At 38.8% G+C, this 25,308-nt stretch overlaps 1 protein-coding gene across 4 annotated transcripts in view; it reads right to left on the reverse strand.

The window, feature by feature from the left end:
* DYM (dymeclin) overlaps positions 1–25,308 on the reverse strand; it is a 341,383-nt gene that overhangs the window by 196,041 nt on the left and 120,034 nt on the right. For all 4 annotated transcript variants that reach the window (XM_077899788.1, XM_077899791.1, XM_077899790.1 and 1 more), the window contains 2 exons: positions 7,116–7,298; positions 1,802–1,980 (listed from right to left, as the gene is read on the reverse strand). In XM_077899788.1, the coding sequence (XP_077755914.1) occupies positions 1,802–1,980; positions 7,116–7,298 (362 nt within the window). The remainder of the gene's footprint in view (positions 1–1,801; positions 1,981–7,115; positions 7,299–25,308) is intronic.

Below are 25,308 nucleotides of genomic sequence, written 5' to 3' on the forward strand. Positions count from 1 at the left end.
AGCTCTGATACCAGTAGAGGAAACAATTACCCCGTACGACGGTCTGCCACCACGTAAAGACAGGATCTGCAGAGACCACGTAGGCCAACATGGGACACTGAAGAGAGGCAGGTCTGCCTCGGGCTAGCAGGAACTTACACATCAGGTATTCTTACAAACACTAATGTGTCAAACACTAATGTGTCTTAATAGGAAAGATTATAGAACAAAATTATTAATAAAATCAGATCAGCCTAGTAAGTATCCTACCAAAATCCCATTTTCTAATCATAGTCTTAAAAAATATTACAGAAGAAAGGCAAAAAGATAGATAAGGACATCAGCTGAGACATTATCAACATAATCATATCAGAAATTAAAAACAAAAATAAATATACAACCCTCCACCCCTCACTCCAAAAAACCCAAAAAGAAAACCTTTTAAGCTTTTACTGGTGTATGTCATCACACACAGAGGACTGTTTCCTGCACATTCTGTGTACCAACGTCCTTATCATGGTGGAACTTTCTACAACAAGTAGTGTCATGGGCTGTTTACTGTCATCATTTCCCTTAGGATACGACATGCTCAGAACTGCCTCTGCATATTCTCAACTCTCCCATCAGTAAAGTCATCTCTCCAAGTTTGTGCTCATATGAGCTTTACACTATTACATCCAATTTCACTATTTAAAATAACCAATGTTTTCAACATATACCTGGTGTGCAGACAGGTTCATTCATCACTTTATATATATTATCTTTTGTGTTGCCTTGACATAGAACATAGTCTTTCGATGAATTCTAATATTCTACGTCAACTCAATACTTTAACACTGAAAAAATGGCCACCGAATCTCTGGTGAATCCTGCTATCAATCTGTAAAAACTGGTACAGGGGAACATTCCTAATGCCACCAGCAAGCTGCTGGCTATTTCAGGGATGTTTACAATTCTATTCAGGTATACACAGCCCACAGGTATCTCTCTAGCATATATTTAAATTATAACATTAATACCTTAGTGAGACAAGGTTACTTTTCCACTCAGAAACACTTTTGTGGGCAGCCTGGGTAGCTCAGCAGTTTAGCGCCACCTTTGGCCCAAGGCCTGATCCTGGGGACCTGGGATTGAGTCCCACGTTGGGCTCCCTGCATGGAGCCTGCTTCCCTTTGCCTGTGTCTCTGCCTCTCTCTGTCTCTTATGAATAAATAAATAAATTCTTAAAAAAAAAAAAAAAAAAAAGGAAAGAAACATTTTTGTTTACATGTTAGTTACAAACAAAAATCTGAAATTCCCTATCGGAGTTTTTCACTCACATAATAGGGATAGTGAGAGCATGTAAGTGCTGTCCGGCATGGGCAGGCCTCAAGTCAAAGCCTGCTGAAGGGACGGACATGTGGGAAACTGAGCTGGAATATTACCCTTCCTCTTAGCCATGTTCAGCAGGAACCTGCTGCAACTGGGACTAGCTATATGATCTTGGTGGGTGGACACTTAGCATCTGAAAAGAGCCACGACAACATGAATATCCTGAGAACAACAGGCCGCGCTTCTTGAAGGACTTAATCAGGCTGGATCACGGGGAGAGAAAGTCCTGAAGGACAGGGAAGCTGGTCATGCTGCTGTGTTCTCCTGCCCTGTGACAACATTGCCATGTGCGCTGTGTCCTACGTACCCCTGTGCCTGGTGGCAGCTCCCCATCCATCTCTCAACCTCACCTTTGCAACCAGGCAAACATACTTACCCTCCTGGGAAAAGAAACCGCTCTTCAAAAGATTAAACAATACAAAAAGCATGAAATGTGTAGTGTGATACTTACAAGATTTTCCATATCTGTGCGAGCCAACATGTACGTTCTAACATTACTATTCTGATGGAGCAATGTGTACAAGAGGAGAGTTGCCTGGTCAGATGTCTGCTGTTCACAGAGAGCTGTGTACAAACTGTTGAAGTTAATCTGGAAAGCGTGTGGAATTGATGAGGGGAAAGGACTGCTATCTGGAACACAGAAACCACAAAATTTTAAAAATATTATGTCAGTATTTTCAGGACCGTGCCTCATATAAATAATGAAAGCACCATTAACGTGTACAATTCAATTCCCATTAATTTTATATGTCACTACATTTTAGGTTCAAAATTTCAATTTCAATTTTAAATTTTACTTAGAGAACTAAACTAATGTATAGCATGGTGACTATAGTTGATAAACTACTGTATAACTGAAATTGGAGGAGATAGTGAAACTAAAATGTTCTCGCCAATGTAAAAAAAAAAAAATCTGGGAGTTTATTTCTTTATACTATCTAAACCAAGGCTTTTCAATGATTATAAATACATGTGCAAATACCACATAACAATGATTTTTTATCTTTAAAAAAGCCAAATATAAAAAAGATTCAACTAAACTAAGTCACATACTTTGAGCTTATTACTATTTTTGCATTAATATAGCTGAATTAAACTGGTTATAAGAACATGAGGTTAAATAAACAGCTACAACCCCAGGCCAAAGGCTGCTCTAATAGATACAATTCAAACATGACATCTGAGATGTTCTATTTACCAAAACTAAATGACCACCAGCCCTAAATAAAAAATATTGAGACAAAGAATACAAAAGTTTCTACATAAAACAAAAAATCCTCTTGTAAGGGCTAAAAAGAAAAAAGGACTTCAAGCTGAGTCAATTTTTTTTTCAAATGAATAATTATGGCTCAGCTACCAATGTCATGAATCTAGTTATGAAGAAAATAACTAGGTAACGTCATATAATTTAGCTAGCTTTATTTTTAAAATTCTTATTCCTATTACTCATATATTTAGTAAGTAAACTCTACCCCCAACGTGGGGCTTGAACTCACGATCCTGAGATTCAGAGTCATACACTGTACTGATTGAAGCAGCCAGGCGCCCCTAAATAGTTTTAAAGTATTATCAGCATCAGTATGTTCAGCATTAGCTTCTATAGTAAAATACACCAAATTTCAAACTACTGGAAAATGTATACAATATTTTTTTGCAAAACCTTTTTTATTTTTTTTATTTTTTGGATTTTTTACTGGAGTTCTATTTGCCAACATATAGTATAACACCCAGTGATCATCCCATCAAGTGCCCCCCTCAGTACCCATCACCCAGTCACCCCATCCCCCCGTCCACCTCCTCTTCCACTACCCCTTGTTCGCTTCCCAGAGTTAGGAGTCTCTCATGTTCTGTCTCCCTCTCTGATACTTCCCACTCATTTTCTCTCCTTTCCCCCTTTAATCCCTTTCACTTTTTCTTATATTGTATGAGTGAAACCATAAAATGTTTGTCCTTCTCCAATTGACTTACTTCACTCAGCATCATACCCTGCAGTTCCATCCTCGTCGAAGCAAATGGTGGGTATTTGTCATTTCTAATGGCTGAGGAATATTCCATTGTATACATAAACCACATCTTCTTTATCCATTCATCTTTCGATGGACACTGAGGCTCCTTCCACAGTTTGGCTATTGTGGACATTGCTGCTATAAACATCGGGGTGCAGGTATCCCGGCGTTTCATTGCATCTGTATCTTTGGGGTAAATCCCCAGCAGTGCAATTGCTGGGTCATAGGGCAGGTCTATTTCTAACTCTTTGAGGAACCTCCACACAGTTTTCCAGAGTGGCTGCACCAGTTCACATTCCCACCAACAGTGCAGGAGGGTTCCCCTTTCTCCACATCCTCTCCCACATTTGTTGTTTCCTGTCTTAATTTTCCCCATTCTCACTGGTGTGAGGTGGTATCTCATTGTGGTTTTGGTTTGTATTTCCCTAATGGCCAGTGATGCGGAGCATTTTCTCATGCACTTGTTGGCCGTGTCTATGTCTTCTTTGGTGAAATATCTGTTCATGTCTTCTGCCCGTTTCATGATTGTTTCTGTGCTGTTGAGTTTAAGAAGTTCTTTATAGGTCTTGGATATCAGCCCTTTATCTGAGAGGTCATTTGCAGATATCTTCTTCCATTCTCTAGGTTGTCTTTTAGTTTTGTTGACTGTTTCTTTTGCTGTGCAGAAGCTTTTTATCTTGATTAAGTCCCAATAGTTCTTTTTGCTTTTGTTTCCCTTGCCTTCATAGCTGTATCTTGCAAGAAGTTGCTGTGGCCAAGTTCAAAAAGGGTGTTGCCTGTGTTCTCCTCTAGGATTTTGATGGATTCTTGTCTCACATTTAGATCTTTCACCCATTTTGAGTTTCTCTGTGTCTGGTGTAAGAGAGTGGTCTAGTTTCGTTCTTCTGTATGTGGATGTCCAATTTTCCCAGCACCATTTATTGAAGAGACTGTCCTTTTTCCAGTGGATAGTCTTTCCTGCTTTGTCGAATATTAGTTGACCATAGAGTTGAGGGCCCATTTCTGGGTTCTCTATTCTGTTCCATTGATCTATGTGTCTGTTTTTTGTGCCAGTACCACACTGTATTGACGATCACAGCTTTGTAGTACAACTTGAAATCCAACACTGTGATGCCCTCAGCTCTGGTTTTCTTTTTCAATATTCCCCTGGCTATTCAGGGTCTTTTTCTGGTTCCACACAAATCTTAAGATGATTTGTTCCAACTCTGTGAAGAAAGTCCATGGTATTTTGATAGGAATTGCACTGAACGTGTAAGTTGCCCTGGGTAGCAGTGATATTTTCACAATATTAATTCTTCCAATTCATGAGCATGGAATATTTTTCCATCTCTCTGTGTCTTCCTCAATTTTTTTCAGAAGTGTTTTATAGTTTTTAGAGCATAGATCCTTCACCACTTTGGTTAGGTTTATTCCTAGGTACCTTATGCTTTTGGGTGCAATTGTAAATGGGAATGACTCTTTAATTTCTCTTTCTTCAGTCTTGTCAGTATATAGAAATGCCACTGATTTCTGGGCATTGATTTTGCATCCTGCCAAAAACCTTTTTTAAAATAGAGTCACTAAATGATGAAAACCATAAATTACAGCCCACTTGGGAAAATTTCTGATACTGCAAAACTGACAGAGCCCCTTTCCTACCGTTAACTGGACTCGCTTAGATACTAAAGCCAGCAAAGTTAGCAAGTTAAAAAGGAAATATAGATCAAATGAGTTGGAGAAAAGTATAATCTTATCAGATAAAACACTGGAACGTGATAGCACAATGAGTTGATATTTTAATATCTCTAATATCTTAGGGGATCCCTGGGTGCCTCAGCGGTTTAGCACCTGTCTTCGGTCCAGGGTGTAACCCCAGAGTCCTGGGATTGAGTCCCAGGTCAGGCTCCCTGCATGGAGCCTGCTTCTCCCTCTGCCGGTGTCTCTGCACCTCCCTCTCTCTCTCTCCTTCTCCCTCTCTGTCTCTAATGAATAAATAAAATCTTTTTTTTTTTTAATAAATAAAATCTTTTTAAAAAAAATCTAATGCATACAATGATCATGTCACTATTTTGACCAGTTTCACAAAGGATGAAATAAAGGCTTGGAGAGATTAACTTTTCCACGATTAGCCCAAAATAAAATACAGATCAGCCTCTGTTGTCATCACTATATTACACTGCTTCTTATAATTACAGCAATAATATAATGACTCTGTACTATGATAAAAAACTCATTTAATAAGAGCCCTGTGTGGTAAGAGATTATAACCCCTGCTTTACAGATCAAGACACTGGTCTTTAAAGAATAAAAACTGGGATATGAGCCCAAGGCAGTCTAACCCTAAAGTCAGTGTTCTGAATCACTGCACCAAATGATCCACCAAAAAAAAGATGGCTATCCAAAAAGAGTTCAACCCTAAATAGTACCATCTTACCTGAGCATCAAAAGTAACAATAAATACCATATACTGAACATCTGGCTATGTTGCAAAATCTGAGCTAATCATTTTAAAACCTTACCTTGTGTGGTACTTCTATAAATCCTATTAGGTGATGTTATCCCCATTTTATAGACAAAGCCAGGGAGGCTTGACATTAAGCAAACGGTAGGAGGCCTCACAGCTTCAAAGTGACTAAAGTGTGGCATAAGCTTAGGTCTGCTCAACTCCAAAACTTGCTTTCTTAATCAGTAAGCCACAATGGAATAGTAATGGGAACAGGAAAGTACTATCAGATACATGCGTCTTCATTTTTTTCTCAAATTGTTAGAGACTCCCTATTATTGTTTTCTTCTACAAATAGTAATACCAGAGTTGGCAAAGGTACATTCAACTGGCACATCATGCACTGTCTATTAATTATGTTAGAACTCTAGAAAGGAACATGGCAACATTCTTCAGAAGCCTTAAGAATGTTCCTATCCAGTAACTTCACTTCGTACGCATCTTAATTATACTAGTGTTCGATACATCTTGAAAATCTAGCTACCATATTAATTTGGCCTACAGAGTACAATCCTGTTTTATTTTTAAATGGAGTATAATCTTTTGATTAGAGATTATTCTTTCAACATGGAACTACCTACTCAAGCGCTACTTCAGGGCAAATTACAGCCCATGGGCAAGCCCATCATCTGTTTTGGAAATAAAGTTTTACTGGAAACCAGCGATGCTCACTTCTTTATTATCTATGCCTGCTTTTGTGTTATGACAGCAGAGTTAAGACGTGGTGACAGATAACACATGACCCCACAAAGCCATCTGCCCTTTGGCAGAAAACGCTGCTGAGTTCTAATTTTAAGTACTATAAAATTCTAATTGGAATACAGGCTTTAAATGAAAAACTTCAAACAACCTATCACTTGGAGTTTTCAGGTTCATTCCTACTCCTAATAGGACAGGCAGATCTAAATAAGGCAAACACTGGCCTGGATTTCTCTGGATAAAAATGTAAACTTAAGTGGATATAAAGAATCAGAGCGCTCATCTAAGATTCATTTGACCTTCCTGTGAATACAGACAGGAAAGTCTAAGTTTTTCTCATCTTTAACCAATATGAAAATATACAACTATTAAACAACAGGGGAAGCAATATCCTCTTTCCTCATTAGAAAGAATTTTTAGGGGCACCTGGGTGGCTTAGTCGGTTGAGCATCCAACTCTTGATTTCGGCTCAGGTCTTGATCTCAGGGTTGAGAGTTCAAGCTCCGAGTCAAGCTCCACAATGAGCATGGCGAAGGGATGGAGGGAAGGAGAGAGGGAAGGAGCAAAGTACCACAAACCTTGCGTATTTTTAAAGGACATAATGGCTTGTCTGTAGGGGTTTGGTGCATCTGCAGCATCAGTCAGGTTGGCCAGCACGAGCAGAAGCAGGAGGCTTTGGTTGGCCAGAGGGGAAGAAAGTTCTGGAGTAGCAGCTGCTTTGCTGCCCACGCCACCCAGTGTGAAGACAGTCCAGAGGCCAGCTAGAGAAGAAAACAAACAGTTAAGGTGTGCTGGGACCGGTAAAATGGATATGCCTATTTCTGTATGATATTCTATATACTTTATAGTATTTAAAAGTTTGAAAGAACACTTTTTCAATTATTAAAGTAAAACAAGTTACTTGAAAATTCTCAAACTGCCCAAGGATATAAAATTTAAGACTACCATTTCCTACTCCCATAATTCCACTTCCACTTCCCATAGATAACAACCACTATTAAGTTTCCTCTATCTTTCTAGATTTGCTTTACATATCAAAACATCTACATAATTATAATAAAATTTCACAACAACAAGAAAATTTCACGGACAAGCTTATACCAATATATTTGAAAACATAAATGAATACTAATATATCTAGAAGATACAAAACTGGTCAAAGACAAAAAACCCAAATGGACAAATAACCTTCGAAGAGTAGGAAATGGAGTCAAAGAACTAGCCCTAAAAATCAAATTGAATCCAGATGTTTTATAAGTTAGTCTACCAAGCCCTCCCAGGACAGACAATTCCCATATTACATAAATAGCTCCGAAGTATACAAGAGGTATATTTACACAACTCATCTGACAAGCCCTGAAAAATCTCCCTGATACAGAAACTGAAAAATGATTGCATTTAAAACAAGAAGGAAAAATGAAAACAGATTTTTAGATAGATTCAAACAAAAGCAGATGAAATCCTATTGAAAAATTTGTTAAAAGAACAAATGCATGATGATCGTGAAAGTTTTGTCTCTGAAATGCAAGAATTGTTCATCATTTTAGAAATCTATTAATTTACAGGTATACCTCAGATACTGCACGTTTGGTTCCAGACCACTGCAATAAAGTAAAGAGCATTGTGATAAAGTGGGTCAAATGAATTATTACCACTGCACAGAAGGTTATGTTTATACTATAGTGTAGTGTATTAAGTGTGCAATAGCATTATATCTAAAAAGCCAATGTATATACCTTACTTAAAAAATACTTTATTAAAAAAAAAAAACTTTATTGCTAAAAAATGCTAAGCGTCATCTGAACTTTCTGCTAGTTGTAATAACTAATCACAGACCACCATGACAAATATAACATTAATGAAAAAATTTGTAATATTGTGAAAATTACCAAAATCTGACACAGAGACACAAAGTGAGCAAATGTGGTTACAAAAATGAGATCAACAGGCTTGCTAGATGCAGGGTTGTCACAAACCTTAAAAAAAAAAAAAAAAAAAAGGCAGTATCTGCAAAGCACAGGTATGCCTGTATTTCTAGTCAGTTTAAAAAGATGGAGGAAAAGACAATCTGGTCAATTTTTAAAATTAAACTTAAGATCTATTAAGAATTCTTATAAGATAGAAAAGTAACCTCTTTAGATTCTAAAGTCTAATCCGAAATCCACAGTGGTTACACACACGGGAAGAACTCCCACCAATATCACCACCATCACTACATCACTACTGTACTACTGGTACTCTAAGCAAAAGTGTTTAAGGCAAAGAGAAAAAAAAAAAAAAAAACCTCCCCTCCCGCCCCCCCCCCAAAAACGGAAAAAAAATTTCATTATTTGCAAGCAATCTGTGCACTGTCCAATAGAGTAGCCACTAGCCACTGTGGGTACTGAGCACCTGAAATGTGGTTAATCCCAAAGGCATTGTGTGTAAATATAAAACACTGAATTCTGAAGACGTAATACAAAAGTAAGAATTTCACACTAATTTTTAAATATTGATTACTTGTTGAAATTATAACACTTTGGACATATTACATTAAAGAGTACTGTTATTTTTTTTTTTAAAGATTTTATTTATTTATGATAGTCACACAGAGAGAGAGAGGCAGAGACACAGGCAGAGGGAGAAGCAGGCTCCATGCACCGGGAGCCCAACGTGGGATTCGATCCCGGATCTCCAGGATCACGCCCTGGGCCAAAGGCAGGCGCCAAACTGCTGCGCCACCCAGGGATCCCTAAAGAGTACTGTTAAACTTCAACTGTTTCTTTTTACTTTTTTAATATGACTACTAGGAAGTTTTAAATTACATGTGTGGTTTGCATTTATGGCTCACATTTCTATCAAACAGAGTTATCTCATTTCTATCTTGATTCCTAGGACATCAAGAAAATCAACTGACACACTATTAGAACTAATAGATTTTGGTACAGTTCTAGGACTAAAAAATAAAAAACCTGCCTACACATGAGCAATAAATAACTACAAAATCCAATCACTATAGCAACCAGTCTAATAAAATCTTCAAGGATCAACACAAAAGAAATGTGTAGAATGTTGAGGCCGATAACCACAGACCTTGAGACTGAAGGCCATTTAAGATCTGAATATAGAGGTACAATGTATCTCTGGTCAAAAAGGCAAGACCACAAAGGGTGCTGGGTTGTGCAGTTGGTTGAGCGTCTGACTCGGTTTCAGCTCAGGTTGTGATCTCAGGGTTCAGAGTTTTAAGACTGAGTCCCATATTGGGCTCCACGCTGAGTGTGGAGTCTGCTTGAGTTTCTCTCTCCCTCTGCCTCTCCTGCTCAGGCTCACTCTCCTGCTCTCTTTCTCTCTCAAATAAATAAATAAATAAATAAATAAATAAATAAATCTTTAGCAAAAGGCAATAATGCAAAACTTCCCCTAAGTTAATCTAAAATTCAGTACAATCACTATCAAAATGCCAAGAGGAATTTATGTAATATTTTGTAATACAAAGCAAATAAAATGTTGCTGGATGTAAAAACATGTAAGAAACAGTTTTTAGGAAGGAGTAACCTGGTGAGGAATGTTCCTGATTAAACAGCAAGATTTTTATAAAATTAACATCATTTAAAAGTGAGAGAGGCAGTAGACAAATTAGTTTGATGGACCAGAAATGAGTTCAAGTTCAGAAGAAGAACCACAGCCCGGGTGGCTCAGCGGTCTAGCGCCACCTTCAGCCCAGGGCGTGACCCCGGGGTCCTGGGATGGAGTCCCACTTCGGGCTCCCTGTATTGGAGCCTGCTTCTCCCTCGGCCTGTGTCTCTCTGCCTGCCTGTCTGTCTGTCTGTCTGTCTCTCTCTCTGTGTCTCATGAATAAATAAATAACATCTTTAAAAAAAAAGAACTACATATATTTAAGAATTAATCTTATGATACAGGTAGTATTCCAAATCAGTGAGAAACAAACCAAAATTCTGGAAATGTCTTTGGGACAAGAGAATTTAACCATTTCCCCAGTATTTAATTATAAAAGCATGTGCATAAACCTTGGGTAAGAAAGCCTTTTTCTTATGTAAGAAACAAAAATCAACTCTTTGAGGAACCTCCACACAGTTTTCCAGAGTGGCTGCACCATTTCACATTCCCACAAACAGTGCAAGAGGGTTCCCTTTTCTCCACATCCTCTCTAACATTTGTGGTTTCCTGCCTTGTTAATTTTCCCCATTCTCACTGGTGTGAGGTGGTATCTCATTGTGGTTTTGATTTGTATTTCCCTGATGTCAAGTGATGCAGAGTCAATCGGAGAAGGACAAACATTATATGGTCTCATTCGTTTGGGGAATATAAATAATAGTGAAAAGGAATATAGGGGAAGGGAGAAGAAATGGGTAGGAAATATCAGAAAGGGAGACAGAACATGGAAGACTCCTAACTCTGGGAAACGAACTAGGGGTGGTGGAAGGGGAGGAGGGCGGGGGGTGGGGTTGACTGGGTGGCGGGCACTGAGGGGGGCACTTGACGGGATGAGCACTGGGTGTTATTCTGTATGTTCGCAAATTGAACACCAATAAAAAAAATTATTAAAAAGAAGAAACAAAAATCAAGAAGCTACAAAGAATAATAATTGGACTACTTAAAATATTAAATAGTTGGATGTGATTAAGTATATCCCAAATGAGTAAGAGAGAAGGAGAAAATATCTGCAACGTACAAAACAGATGATATTTATTTTTTTAAAAAAGACCTCCTGTAAACCAGTAAAGAAAGCCAACAATGCAAAATAAAAGTGGGCACTAAAAATTCAAAACAATATAGAGAAACTAATGTGATAATAACATCATCAAGAAAACAAAATTTTTAAAAGATTTATAACATGCATATTGATAATTGTATATAGAAAATCACCAACAGTAAGAAACCCAAGTGGTACCAGATTTTGGTAGGATATTTGGCAGTTCTCATTCATGCCCCCATCAACCCAGGAATTGTTTTTTTTTTTTTCTTATACCAGAGACCACTTGAGCAGGCAAATAAAGAACCATGTACAGTAATGTTTAATAGTGTTTATAAACGTTAGAACAGAAACAATGTAGGTACTCACCAACTCTAAGAGGTTACGGTAGTTATGGTTTATCTATACTATGGAATACAATAGGAGTTAAGATATCCGTGTATTAACAAGGAAATATCTCTAAGATATACTATTAAGTTAAAAAAAATGCAAGCTGCAGAAAAACTGAGGTAATAACTTAAAAATTACTCACCTAAATCACATGTGTGTCTATAAATATTAAAAACAAAAACAGAAATCAGGAAGGACTCCCCAAAACAGACTGTTGACTATAGAGAACAGATGATCACCAGAGGGGAGATGTGTGGGGGGATGGGTGAAACAGAAGATGGGGATTGAAGATGCACTTGTCAAGATGGGTACTAAGCAACGTATAGAATGGCTGGATCACATATTGCACACCTAAAACTAATAAGACACTGTATGTTAACCATGCTGGAATAAAAATTAAAAACTTAAAAAAACCCAGGAAGGACAAAGTATACACCGTACTGGTTGCAGAAATCACCTCCAGCATGGAATTCAAGAAAGATTTCTGCTTTCTTTGTATAAATTTTCTGTAAGTAGAATTTAACCAATAATAACCAATAAATAACAACTAAATAGAACAAGGTAGATCCCACAGGTATGTGATTATGTAGAATATGGAAAAACCTCATCAATCTATCATTAAGTGAAAATGCAAATCACAGAATATATACACACAAATAATTTAAAAAATAATAAATAAGTAAAAATAAAATAATTTTTTAAAAAAACACTGGTTTTTAAAAAACCATAAATATACATCCCTCTGCAGGTAAATGCAGGTACAGGTGCCTGGTTCTTGATGGCAGGCAGCTCTGATCATAGGCAAAAGCAGTGAAGTTGCCTGAAGGGAGTCTTACTTCGTTCCTTATTCTTCTGACTCTTCTAGCATGGACAAATTCAAGCACAACTTTCAGTTAAAAACATTGACAAAAGAAATGAGGAAAAGAAAGAAAATTCCCAGTCATCAGCCCCACAAAATGCGATGTGGTGCACACTTAGGATATGGTCATTATTGTTAAAAAAAAAAAAAAAGCACCTCCTGACAATTTTGGAGGGATAAACACAACACGTTAATACTGATCAGACCTCTGATGGTGGCAATGGGCACAATATTTTAGTCTTTGTACTCGTCTAGTGTTATTGTTGTTTCTATTACTTATTACATTGGGCAGATGGCATTTGTAAATAACACCTTTGTTAAGGAAATTAAATGCTTTTGTAAAGAAATTTTAAATAGATGGCAAAATAAAACTAAGAAATGTTATTTTTCCTCAACTAACATAAGCAGATACTTTTCATTTCTTCTTTATACTGCCAACAATTCAATGTGAACATTTGTTCATTTTTAATATTTTACATTTTCTGTTGAACACACCATGGATACCTATCACTATATCATTTCTCACATAATTGTGGTCCTGCAAATCGCAGGAGCTGGGATTTCTGTGACTCACTATTTACTAGTGACTTTACTATTAACTGAAGAAGCTGTTATTGGGGGGTAGGTAAACAGGCCTTCCTGCCCAAGTTTTTCCTAAAGGAGTATACAGGGAAGCTCAAAAAGCACAGCACATCCGGTATACACCTTGAGCACTGGTACAAGCAAAAGAGGCCCCGGAGGAGAAGTTAGTTGAAGGATTTTTTTTTTTTTTTTAATGTAGAAAACTTTTTAGGGATCCCTGGGTGGCGCAGCGGTTTGGCGCCTGCCTTTGGCCCAGGGCACGATCCTGGAGACCCGGGATCGAATCCCACATCGGGCTCCCGGTGCATGGAGCCTGCTTCTCCCTCTGCCTGTGTCTCTGCCTCTCTCTCTCTCTCTGTAACTATCATAAATAAATAAAAAAATTAAAAAAAAAATTTAGAAAACTTTTTAAAATGATTGAAAACGACAGAAAAATTTCTGTTAAGCACTGTGCTCCCTGCTTTTCATTAGGAAAACTTGGATATCTGAATAAAAATTATCAACTAATAACTGATCACTACACATCACAAATTTAAAATTATTCAAAACAATGTTCACAATACAGTTGAGGGACTTGAAACATTTCATAAGAAAATCACAATCATTTAAGAAAGTACCACCAGCAGCCAAGTATTATTTGCTTTGGGACTGATTTGTTGTTTATCTTAACATTAGAAAAAATTTCCTTCTACTCAGAGTAGGCCCCATGACTGTGTACCCCTACATCCACCACTTGTACATTCCAGGATTGCAAGCAAAGAAAAACACAATTAGGAAGTTCAATCTGCAAGAAAAATAATAATCACTAAGTGCTCTCCAAGGTAAAAGATAAGTGGGGTTTTTTGTGTGTTTTGGAGTCTCTTCACAGCTGTGCATCTTCAGGACTAGAACTAAGAGCTGACTACTACCAGACAAATTTCACAAAATTCTAAGAACACAACTTCAGTCCCCCTGTCCCCCTCCCACACACACCTCAGATCTCCCCAGGCAGACTGAGAAGCTGCATATAATGCTAGACAAACTCTTTGTCAAGAAGCTTGCGCAGCCCAGCTCACCCCCAGCACACACAGCCTCCTCCCTTTCTCTGGTAAATATTACTGCAGTGTTGCCTTTCCTCATAGGGAGAAAGGAGGCAGCCTGCCATTGCCTACATTGTAGTTTAAACTGGCCCATAACATTGGACCAGAATTCTTCCAAAAGTTCGTTTCTTTTTGCTGATCCAAGCCTCTGATCTATGACCCAAGAATCTTAGTGGAATTGCATTTTCCTGTTGGCAAACAAAATTTCTCTCCACCAGAAAAATAAGGGAAAGTTACAGTATATTTCCTTCTGTTCTAAAAAAAGCAAATTAAGGATGGTCTCCCAAGTGCTTTAATTGTATCCCTCAGGTCTTCCAAATAAACTTCTAAAATTGATCTAACTAAAAAGTACTGAAATTAACTAAAAGAACAAATATGCTGATTCAATTTTTTAAAAGTACTGACTCAAAATTATTTATCCTTAACAATAAAAATGCGAGGAAAATACAAAGTATGACAGACTGAAACATCAACAAAATAATCCGGGGGGGGGGGGGGATCTCTCATTTGAAAAAGTGTTAAACTCAAGATTAACTATTATTTTAAGACAATGAAATTAAGGTAAATTACTGTTTTTTATGTTACTAAACACACTATTTACCAAAGTAAAACTGATTTCTTATATCTAACAAATACATAACATTAATTATTTAGTTGGAACTATATAAAAAAGTGATACTATATACTACCATCTGTGGTTATAAAAATATGCTTAAAAGGGTCATATTCATACATTTGGGCCTGTAATATTATAACAAACCAGATATCAGTTAAGAATTAAGGAGAAGGCAGGTCAGCTATCAGAAATATGTATGAAAGTTCTGCTAGAAACATTTCAATCAACACAGGTAAAAGACTATAATTAGTCAATAAGTACTCAGCAAGTACCTATTAGGGTGAGGCTCTGTGCCAGGTACCAGAAGTACAAAGAATAAAAAAAAAATCCCACTTGACCTCTGAGGAAGTCAACAACAAAAAGGGTAGACAAGCACTCAAACAACTACAATACAATTTTAATTTTTAATTTCCATAGTGGTTTAATAAATATATCTACCTCTTCAAACATCTGTGCTTTACCTATGTTATATGTAGTAAAATAGCAGGAAAAGATGATTTACCCATAAAGAAATTGAACAAACATTCCAGGGCAAACACTGGGGCAAAGTCAGCTAATTGATCCTAATACCATGCTCCCTTTCCTCCTTTTTATTAAAAAAATGCCCTGGACTTGGGCTGAGCAGGACTACATTTCCTGGTCTTTCTTACAGCACACTATGGTCATTTGACTAAATTTCAGCCCATGGGATATGACTGGCAGTAGCATATGCAGTTTTTAGGTCATATCCTCAAAAAGAAATTATTTACTCTTCACATCCTCAACCTTCCCCTGGGCTGGAACCACAGCGTATGGGAGACAGACAGATCCAACTCTGTCCATGAGAACACCACCCAAAGGGTTGGCAAAACAAGATAGATAGAAGGAACTCTGGACCCTGGATGACCTCAGGAAGCAAAGCTGCCTACACCCCTGGACCAGCTTAGACTTTTATGCGACAGAAATGTACACCTTCTGTCTTGTTCAAGCCATTGGTATCTAACCTCTATTTGAAGTCAAACCAATATCCTAACATAATTATGTGTTAGAACATTCCAGAATATCATTGCTTGGTTAGACACATTTTTGTTTTTAACAAACAGTAGTTTTTTTTTTAATTGTTTGCACATAATTCTTAATTGCTGTGCCCAACTCTGTCCTAACTGCCCATGCACTTGTATACATTCAAGTCACCACTTAGTAGGGCCTGCTACAGGCTGGGCAAAGTGCAAGAAACCGGACTGGACAATGATGAACCCAATGACACTGATGCCCTATGCATGGAACTCACGGTCCAAAGGAGAAACGAATGTGAAACAGAGACCAGCATGGTGCACCCGGGTGGCTCAGCAGTGGAGCGTCTGCCTTGGGCTCAGGGTGCAATCCCGGGGTCCTGGGATCGAGTCCCACATCAGGCTCCCTGCAGGGAGCCTGCTTCTCCCTCTGCCTATGTCTCTGCCTCTCTCTCTGTCTCTCATGAATAAATAAATTTTTAAAAAAGAAAAGAAACAGAGACAAGCAAATAAACTGTAATGAGTTTGTAGGGGGACAAAAAGAATTCTACCTAAACGTCAAGGTTGATCCTTGAAGAAAAAACACAGTCCAGCAATCTATCAATAATAGATTTATAGACTCCTTCTGAATTTACTACTCAACCAAAAATGCCATTCCACTTTCTCCTATTTCTTAATTTTCTTTCATTTCTTCTTCTACTTCCTTTCTAGCCTGGAAAACCCTTCAAGGTCCAAAGCACACCTGTCTGCTCTAATACACAAAGCAGAATGAAACTCTTCTGTCCTCTCCACTCTCACAGATGGTTACATCTTTCCCCATCTCCCCCTGCACCTACTATGTTACCCACAAGCAACACCTCCTGTGGACTCCCTGGCTGATTTGTTTTCATATTTTATATTCCTTACAAGGCTCTGACTTCTTTTGTTCCTTTACTTACTTCCTTTCACTTTGTTACTTCAGTTGCTTACCAAAGGATATTTTAAAAGTGTATAAATAACACAGATTTTTATATTTGAGTCTTTTAAAAGTTTATAAACACAGATTTTATATTTGCTATTAAAGGAAAAGCTCACTATTTTTAAAGGTCTAAACGCTGTCAAAATCAACTTTAATCCCATATTTTAAATTATGTTACATTAATGCTGATGATGGTACTACAGGAGAGGTACTTTTTTTTTTTTTTTTTAAAGATTTACTTACTTATTTATGATAGACATAGAGAGAGAGGCAGAGACACATGAGGAGAGAGAAGCAGGCTCCATGCCGGGAGCCTGACGTGGGACTCGATCCCAGGACTCCAGGATCGCGCCCTGTGCCAAAGGCAGGCGCTAAACGGCTGAGCCACCCAGGAGGATCCCACCCAGGGATCCCCAGGAGAGGTACTTTTAAGACATTAGTGGTGGGACTGTAAATGGGTTTAATCTTTATAAAGGACAACCTAAGCAAAGCACCTCATAAGCATCAAAACTATGCAGACACGGGCACCTGGGTGGCTCAATTAAGCATCTGACTCTTGATTTCAGTTCAGGTCATGATTTCAGTGTTGTAAGATTGAGCCCCATGCTGGGCTCCATGTTGGGCATGGAGCCTGCTTACGATTCTCGCTCTCCCTTTCCCCTCTGCCCTTTCCCTCCTCTCTCCCGCTTCTCTTTTTAAAAAGTGGGGGGAGGAACAGTGACTCTTTTTCTATGTAACCAACTTTATGTTAAGAAAACGTGATCTCTGGCAACAATTTCATTTCATGTTAAAATGAACATAAAGCAGCAAGATATACAATCTTGAACTACAGCTGGTTATACTACAGTACTGGGGGTGGGGGAAAGGTCACTAATAGTTTCAGTTTTTTACATGTGTCTATATTCAAAGCCCTCTTAATATGACTATTAGTTCCTAAAACAATTTTGAGTCAAATTGAATTTTCTTAACACAAAACAACATGGTATTACTAACTCCATCATGTCTCCCAGGAGGAATGCTTTGACCATTTCAAAAAAGAGAAGAAAATAAATATACCATAAAGGAACAGAGGAAAATGTTTTAAAAACTGAAAGGTCAGTAAAGCGTCTTATTGACCTTTGTAGTTTGAAATCTGTTGGAATCTCTGATACATAATATAAGCCACATGGAACTTTTTTTTTTTTTAAAGATTTTATTTATTTATTCATGATAGTCACAGAGGAGAGAGAGAGAGAGGCAGAGACACAGGCAGAGGGAGAAGCAGGCTCCATGCACCGGGAGCCCGAGGTGGGATTCGATCCCGGGTCTCCAGGATTGCGCCCTGGGCCAAAGGCAGGCGCCAAACCGCTGCGCCACCCAGGGATCCCGGAACTTTTTTTTTCATATGGAACTTTTAAAAAAAGTTTTTTTTCCTGGGACACCTGGGTGACCAGTCAGTTGAGTATCTGACTCTTGATTTTGGCTCATGTCATGATCTCAGGATTGTGAGACTGAGCCCTGCATTGGGCTCTTCATTCTGCACAGAGTCTGCTTGAGATTTTCTCTCTCCTTCCCCCTTGCCCCCCCACAATTCTCTCTCTCTCTAAAATAAATAAAATCTTTTAAAAGTTTTTATTCCTTTAAGAAAATAGAACTGGGGCAGCCCAGATGGCTCAGCGGTTTAGCGCCGCCTTAGGCCCAGGGCGTGATCCTGGAGACCCGGGATCGAGTCCCACGTTGGGCTCCCTGCATGGAGCCTGCTTCTCCCTCTGCCTGTGTCTCTGTCTCTCTCTCTGTTTCTCAAGAATAAATAAATAAAATCTTTAAAAAAAAAAAAAAAAAGAAAGAAAATAGAACTGTTAAAATAATAAAAAAATCCACTGAAATAATTCCATATTTATGAAGATACCAGTTTTTGAAAAGGAAAAGTGAAAGGTAATAGAATTGATGTGTCTTAGTGAAACTCCACAATCACACATCACTGAAATATACACTTATGGGATCCTACCAATGCATCAGGCACTATATTAAAAATGCACTAAGCATAAAGAAAAATAAAATGAAATCTAGTTTCCACAGAGATAAATCCTATCTCATGCAAAGACGTTAGGCAAATTAATTGTGATCCATGAAATAAGAAAGGGGCCCCGTGAGCTCAAAGGGCCAAGAGCCCTTCCTTCCACGACAGGTCCCTATGTGGTTCCCAGTAACTCCATTCCATTGGTCCCAATGTTTGCCCTAAAGCAGTGTTTCCCAAAACAATGCACTGATGACCAGAGGGATGGTTAAGTCTGGCATTTAAAAAGAAATCTTCAGGAGGCCTTGGTGGCTCAGTGGTTGAGTGTCTGCCTTCAGCCTAGGGCATGATCCTGGAAGTCCCAGGATCGAGTCCCACATCTGGCTCCCTGCATGGAGCCTGTTTCTCTCTCTGCCTATGTCTCTGCCTCTATGTGTCTCTCATGAATAAATAAAACTTATTAAAAAAATATTCAACAGTTATGTACGTTATAAATATAAATAATTAGCATATCAATCTCAATTTTCAAAGACTTTACCATTTGGCATAAGGATGGAGTAAAAATATGCTTAAGATTTTGAAAAAATGAATCATTTTAAAGTGAAATTAAGTAAATGAAAATTCAAGTTGTACTCACCTAACACAAAAATCAGTGGTTGCATAAATGTGGTTGAAGTCGGAAATACACATCACATCTCTAAGCATCTGGCAGGTACACCTCTATAGTACTCCCCCCTCTTCAAACCAGACACTCTGTCCCCTCAACATCTGCCCATGATACTTCATCTGTAACCCCTTAGCACCCTGGCCCCTTCCTTATGCTGGTGATGAGGCATTTCCAACAAACATAAAACGTAGGTGGGGGTGGTTCACTCCTTCCTGTTCTTACAGCATAAGGACACATTCCATGGTTTACTTAGTATGATTAATTATCGAGGCTTAACTAAACTGACTCTCATAATCATCTATTTTAAAAATAAGAGAGTTATAAAACCGTTTTAGACTTTTGGCAAAGAAATCACACAGAATAAACAGTAAACATTCAAGTTATAAATGAACAATACCACAAAGGACAGCAGACCCAACTCTTCTACCTATGTGGGCCCTCTGAGAGGCATTTTGTAAGATAAAAACAAAGACAATACTTATCAGATCTCTGAAGAAAAATGCCTCCTCATCCACTACCAAGACTATGAAATACAATTATATCCACCCTTAACAGTGAGCATGACTATAAATATCTACTGTTCCTTGTGATAGTAAATGATGACACTATGAAACCATTGTGATTAGCAAGACTTTTAAATATTCATCCAGATGATTAATAATTTCTGTAATATCAAAAAGATTTTCTGTATTGTTAATAAACACAATTTTAAATAACTTATTTTCTTCCATTCTTTTTTTTTTTTAAGATTTATTTATTTATTCATGAGAGACACAGAGAGAGGCAAAGACACAGGCAGAGGGAGAAGCAGACTCCACGGAACCTGATGTGGGACTGGATCCTAGGTCTCCAGGATCACACCCTGGGCTGAAGGTGGCGCTAAACCGCTGAGCCACTGGGGCTGCCCAATTTTAAATAATTTAAAACTTTTATTTAATTGTATTCTTCAGAAAACATCAATGTTAGATGTCTTATAATGTACATAATACAGTAATGTAACAATGCATTATATAATTTATAAATCAATTCACTAATATCAGGGGGATGCTATAAAAGGTTCTATTGATGGGATGGATGATCAATAATGTTTAAAGACCATCATAGTCCAGGGACTGTGGGAGGCGGAGGGGACAGAAGAGAAGGAAACTAAGAAGGAAGAGAAAGAGCAGCTTCTGCCTTTTAATGATGATCTATACTAATTACCACATTACAACCTCACCAAGCATTATCATCATTAATTCACCCAATTTTACAGATAAATTAAACTCGAAGAGGCTAAGTCCCTTACTCAGTAATAGAGCTAAGCAGATCTGTACCCATGTTGCTCTGAGTCTAAGGCAAATACTCTCACCCATTGCCCTCTCTGCCTCCCAAACAATGAAGGCAGTCTCCAGCCTTGGCTGTGAATTACAAACTTAAACCTAAACACAGATCAGATCTTCAGCGCCTGAGATATAATAGGCCTAAATTCAATCCATTTGCTACAAGGAGTAGCAATCTGTGGCTCACAAATGAGTCTAGCCCCAAATTATCGTGCCAGACTTCTCATCCACCGAAACCTTATATATTTGGGTTATCTTTGCATGGATTGCTTTTTTGGTTCTTCTACCTTCTGTTCATCCGGTTAATGCATCTGCATTTTCTTGACTTCCCCCTAAGGAACCATCTCTCCCGGGCAATTTGCCCCTTTTTTACAGTGAATAAACATTTACTAAATCATCTCTTTGGCAAGCATGCTCAGATTCTCCAACGAATATACTGCTGGCACTACATTCAGGGGGCCCACCACCCTAGGAAACGAGAGACAGGAGTGTCGCTGTAACACAATGTACGGAGAGCGTTACACAGTCTCGTGGGGAAAAAAAAAAAAGATCTAGCTCTGCTAGGTCATTCCCAGGAGAACTTCCCACAACTGCTGCCTGTGACCTGGCAGGTGCAGGTGATGACAGATCTGCAGGTGGAAAGGGGGAAGGCATTTCAGCACATGGGCTGGCATCACACAAAGCTGGTCAAGCACGACCCTTCTGTGTACTTAAGAGTTTTGGCTGGAGGCATGGAGTGAGGTAAGACTGGAAAGAGAGGACAGGCTGTGAGGAGCCCGCAGGACAGCGCTGCCCCAGGAATGCTCGTTCCACTGCCCAATTCTGAAGGGCTCCAAGCAGGCCAAGAATTAAAGTCCTTTCTGATGGTCACACAAAAGAATGACCATTAATTATATAATATTCATTTTCAGGTTTACCTATGATTAATACTGACCTATTATTAAGGTACTCAATTAGTAATAGGATATTATTTGGTTTTCATACACCAGAAAAAAGAATTACTAGAGCTTAAGGAAATCCTAAGGAAGTCTAACAAAGACCGGCTGCTAAGCAATGCTTGTTTTTTACTACAAAGCTCCGTATGCACATATGTGTGCACACAGATGCATGCACAACAGGTGTTTGGAATTCCTGCATTATTTCTTTTGTTCTGAATTGGTCATGGTCTGAAATGATGCACTTTAGATTTAGGTTATAAATTTGCTAAATTAGCTTCAAAAACAGCCAATTAAGAGGGTTGTGGATTCACTGGTTAACCCTCCAGAACACAGCGATGCATGACTGGTAAGACCACACTCCACCAAGACACTGTCCCCCCGCTGGGACACAACCAGTCAGTAGGATATAAGGGAGGCTCACAGAGCTCTGGGTTCCTCAGGTGAGACACCTCCTTCCTGGGCCATGAGGCCAAAAGCCTCACCAGGACAAAGTGTCCAAACCTATAATTAGAACTGACTACTTACATTTCCCAGAAGATAATCAGGACTAACTACTATGTCCTACATCTCTGTTACCTGGATCAGCAAAGAGATGCAAAGCTGCGTCACAAGCTGAGGATGGTCTTTCTCAGAAGACTTAACATGTGGTGACTTGCTTTTCTTTTTCTCTCTCTACAACCCAGGTACCACAGAGACGACTCATCATTCCTACCTCCCAACTACATCTCTCCAGACATTCCAGGGACCTCCAAACATCCCATCAGTCCTTGTCACAGTCATCTACAGACATCACTGTCACTTCTGCTCATTCTCTAACAACCTGAGCACCTGGCTCTCTGTGTCTCCCTCAGCACTACTCCAGTTTTCATTTTTTAAAACTTCAACCTACTCCCAGTCAAGCCACCCAATAATACGGTTCTAATGCCCTGATCTGCTGAGTTACTTCCCTCTCCCGCCTCAACTCATCATTCCCATGGCCGTTCCTGCCATGCGTTCTCTTTACCATTAATTGTGCTACTACTACAACTCTGAAATCAGACATTCCACTCCCTGGCTACCACCTCCCAGCCTTCCAGGTCATCTCATCTCCTCTAGTACGAGACTCAAACAACTTTTGATTTTATCACATCCAGCACTTTTTCAATGTCCAACACCACCCCCCATGCCCTGGCTTCCCTCCTCGCCCAGCTAAGATTCCAAGGATAACACCAGGATCGCTCCCCTACACGCCTGCATTCTCCTTCCCAACCCCCTCATTCCTCTCCTCCTCCACCATATTCATCTAGCAAAACACCAACTTCCACCCAGCCTTCCACCAACTCCATGTCCCCGAGCAGATCTACATAGCTGAAGACCAACACACAACCATTCCAATTGCTCTAAGTTCACTACTACAGATTTCCAGTGAACCCTAAGCTCTGCCCGGCAATCCTACTACATTACTCCAGTCCCCTAAGGGAAATCATTCCCTTAGAGCTCTCTCTTTGCCATCTCTAACAATCCTCAATCTCCAAGCTCAGCTTGCTCCCACAGACTAATTCAGAGAATTCCCTTGTGTTTCCACCTTAAGATCTACAAACCCATCTGCATCAACATGGACATACTCTGCCTTCACTCCTGTTATAAAAGGAATGAAATAACCCCTCTCTTATCTGTGGGAGTATCAATTTCTCCATCTCTGATAGAATGTAACCTCCATGAAAATTTCTATCATGGTATGCAAACACACTGTGCCATTTCATTCATTCATAAATAGATAAATAAATCCTCTCTAGAATCCATGTCTCCTTCGCTGCCTTATTTATCTGCCTATGCTCTGACTTTCACGTTCCCCTCAACCCACCGTAATTAGCTTTCTAAACACCACCCCACCTAAATGATTCTTGAAACAACAACTAACCAGGTCTCACCTTATTCAATCTCGCACTTAAATCTGCATGAAGTTGAACATTTAAAATTTTGCACATCATTGTACCTACATTATAATTCCAACATTAGAAAGCTTCAATGAACAGATCTCACAGAAGATCAAACAGGAAAATTAGTGAACTAAAAGATAAATCTGAAATTATCTGAATGCAAAGAAACATTCTAAGGGAAAGAAAGAGATTCGAAGAACAGAATGAGAAGATCTAGTATCTGAGTGACAGTAATTTCAGAAGTAAAGAGAACAGCAGAGACATAAACACAACAAGATAAAACTGCTGATCACAAAAGCTACCAGAAAGCAAAGTTTTAATGATCTCCACAAACACTCCCAGGTCACACAACTAGCAGGGTTAAATACAGGTTTCAGGCTTTTGCAACATATCACACTACTCCAGACAGAAAGAAAAATCCAGTGTGCTAAGAAATGCCATGAGGCTCAAATCACATATCTGCTACTTTTCCAACTGGGATGCATGAACTCTTGGAATGGTCCACAATGTGCTAGGAATAAGCAAAGTCAGAAAATAGACATGTTGTGTTCTTTTTCTCCTGAACTATTAATTTCACACAAAGATTTCAAGGAAGTTAAGTCAATGAACTGGCATATAATTCCATCTTATAGAAATGAAACAAACCTGGATGTGCTCACTAAAGCATAACTTACACATGCATTAATTTATAAGATAAAATATAAAACCTGAGTGTGTGCCAACTGGCTTCTGACAAACTCCTACATCCTTAAGGTTATATACTCATTTGCCTCAGCTATTATAACTAGGCTTAAAAGCCTATTAGTATCTCAACAATGCATGAATTACTATGATTGGCAGAATTCAAATCTGTTTAACAGCAAAAATCTTTTTGTTTTGCTCTTTCTTACACTCTCAACTTTAATGCTAGGTCTGTGGGGCACCTGGGTGGCTCTGTCGGTTAGGCCTCCAACTCTTGATTTTGGCTAGGTTGTGATCTCAGGCTCCATGCTAAGCTCCATGCTGGGTGTAGAGTCTGCTTAAAGTTCTCTCTCCCTCTCCTTTTATCCTTCTCTCTTTCTGCCTCTCTCCCTTCTCAAAAGAGAAGAAATATTTTAAAAAATGCTATAGTTTGTGAAGGGTACAGCAAAAATTCTGGGGGAATGGGCACAAAAAGTGGTATCCAGAGAGGGAGAAATACATGGCTCTAGTTGATCCTACTGTTGGGTTTTGATGATAACTCCTACAAATAACCCATCCCAGAAAGCTAGTTTATGATACTACTGCCTTATCTTCATCCACTGTACATTGTCACCCAAGTGTAAATTAGGATTAGGGTAAGTCACAAGTAACAGGCCTATGTAATAATTGGCTTCAATAAAAGTATAAAAGTAGGTACAGCAGAGCTTACATTTGGCTCCATGATGTTCTCTTGTCGCCCCACTACCTATGGTCTGCATTCCTAAGTTTACTCATGGTCCAACATGGCTAAACCAGCTCCAGCCATCACATTTTCATTCAAATCACCAGGACAGAGATAAGTACATGCATTCTCTTTAAGAACTCTATCTGCAAGTCTGCCCATATCACTTCTGATTACCTTAGCCAAAACAAAGACCATACATGGATAACAAAAGGTTCTGAGAAATGTGATCTACTTTTGGCATCCATGTAGCCAGCTACAACAGGGAAGGAGACCAACTAGCAGTCAGTGTCATACTGTATTTGAATAAATCCTTTGCAATGTCCCCTAAATATGCCCCTTCTACTTGAGATGAGGG

The sequence above is a fragment of the Canis aureus genome, chromosome 6 (assembly GCF_053574225.1).
Source record: "Canis aureus isolate CA01 chromosome 6, VMU_Caureus_v.1.0, whole genome shotgun sequence".
NCBI lineage: Eukaryota > Metazoa > Chordata > Mammalia > Carnivora > Canidae > Canis > Canis aureus.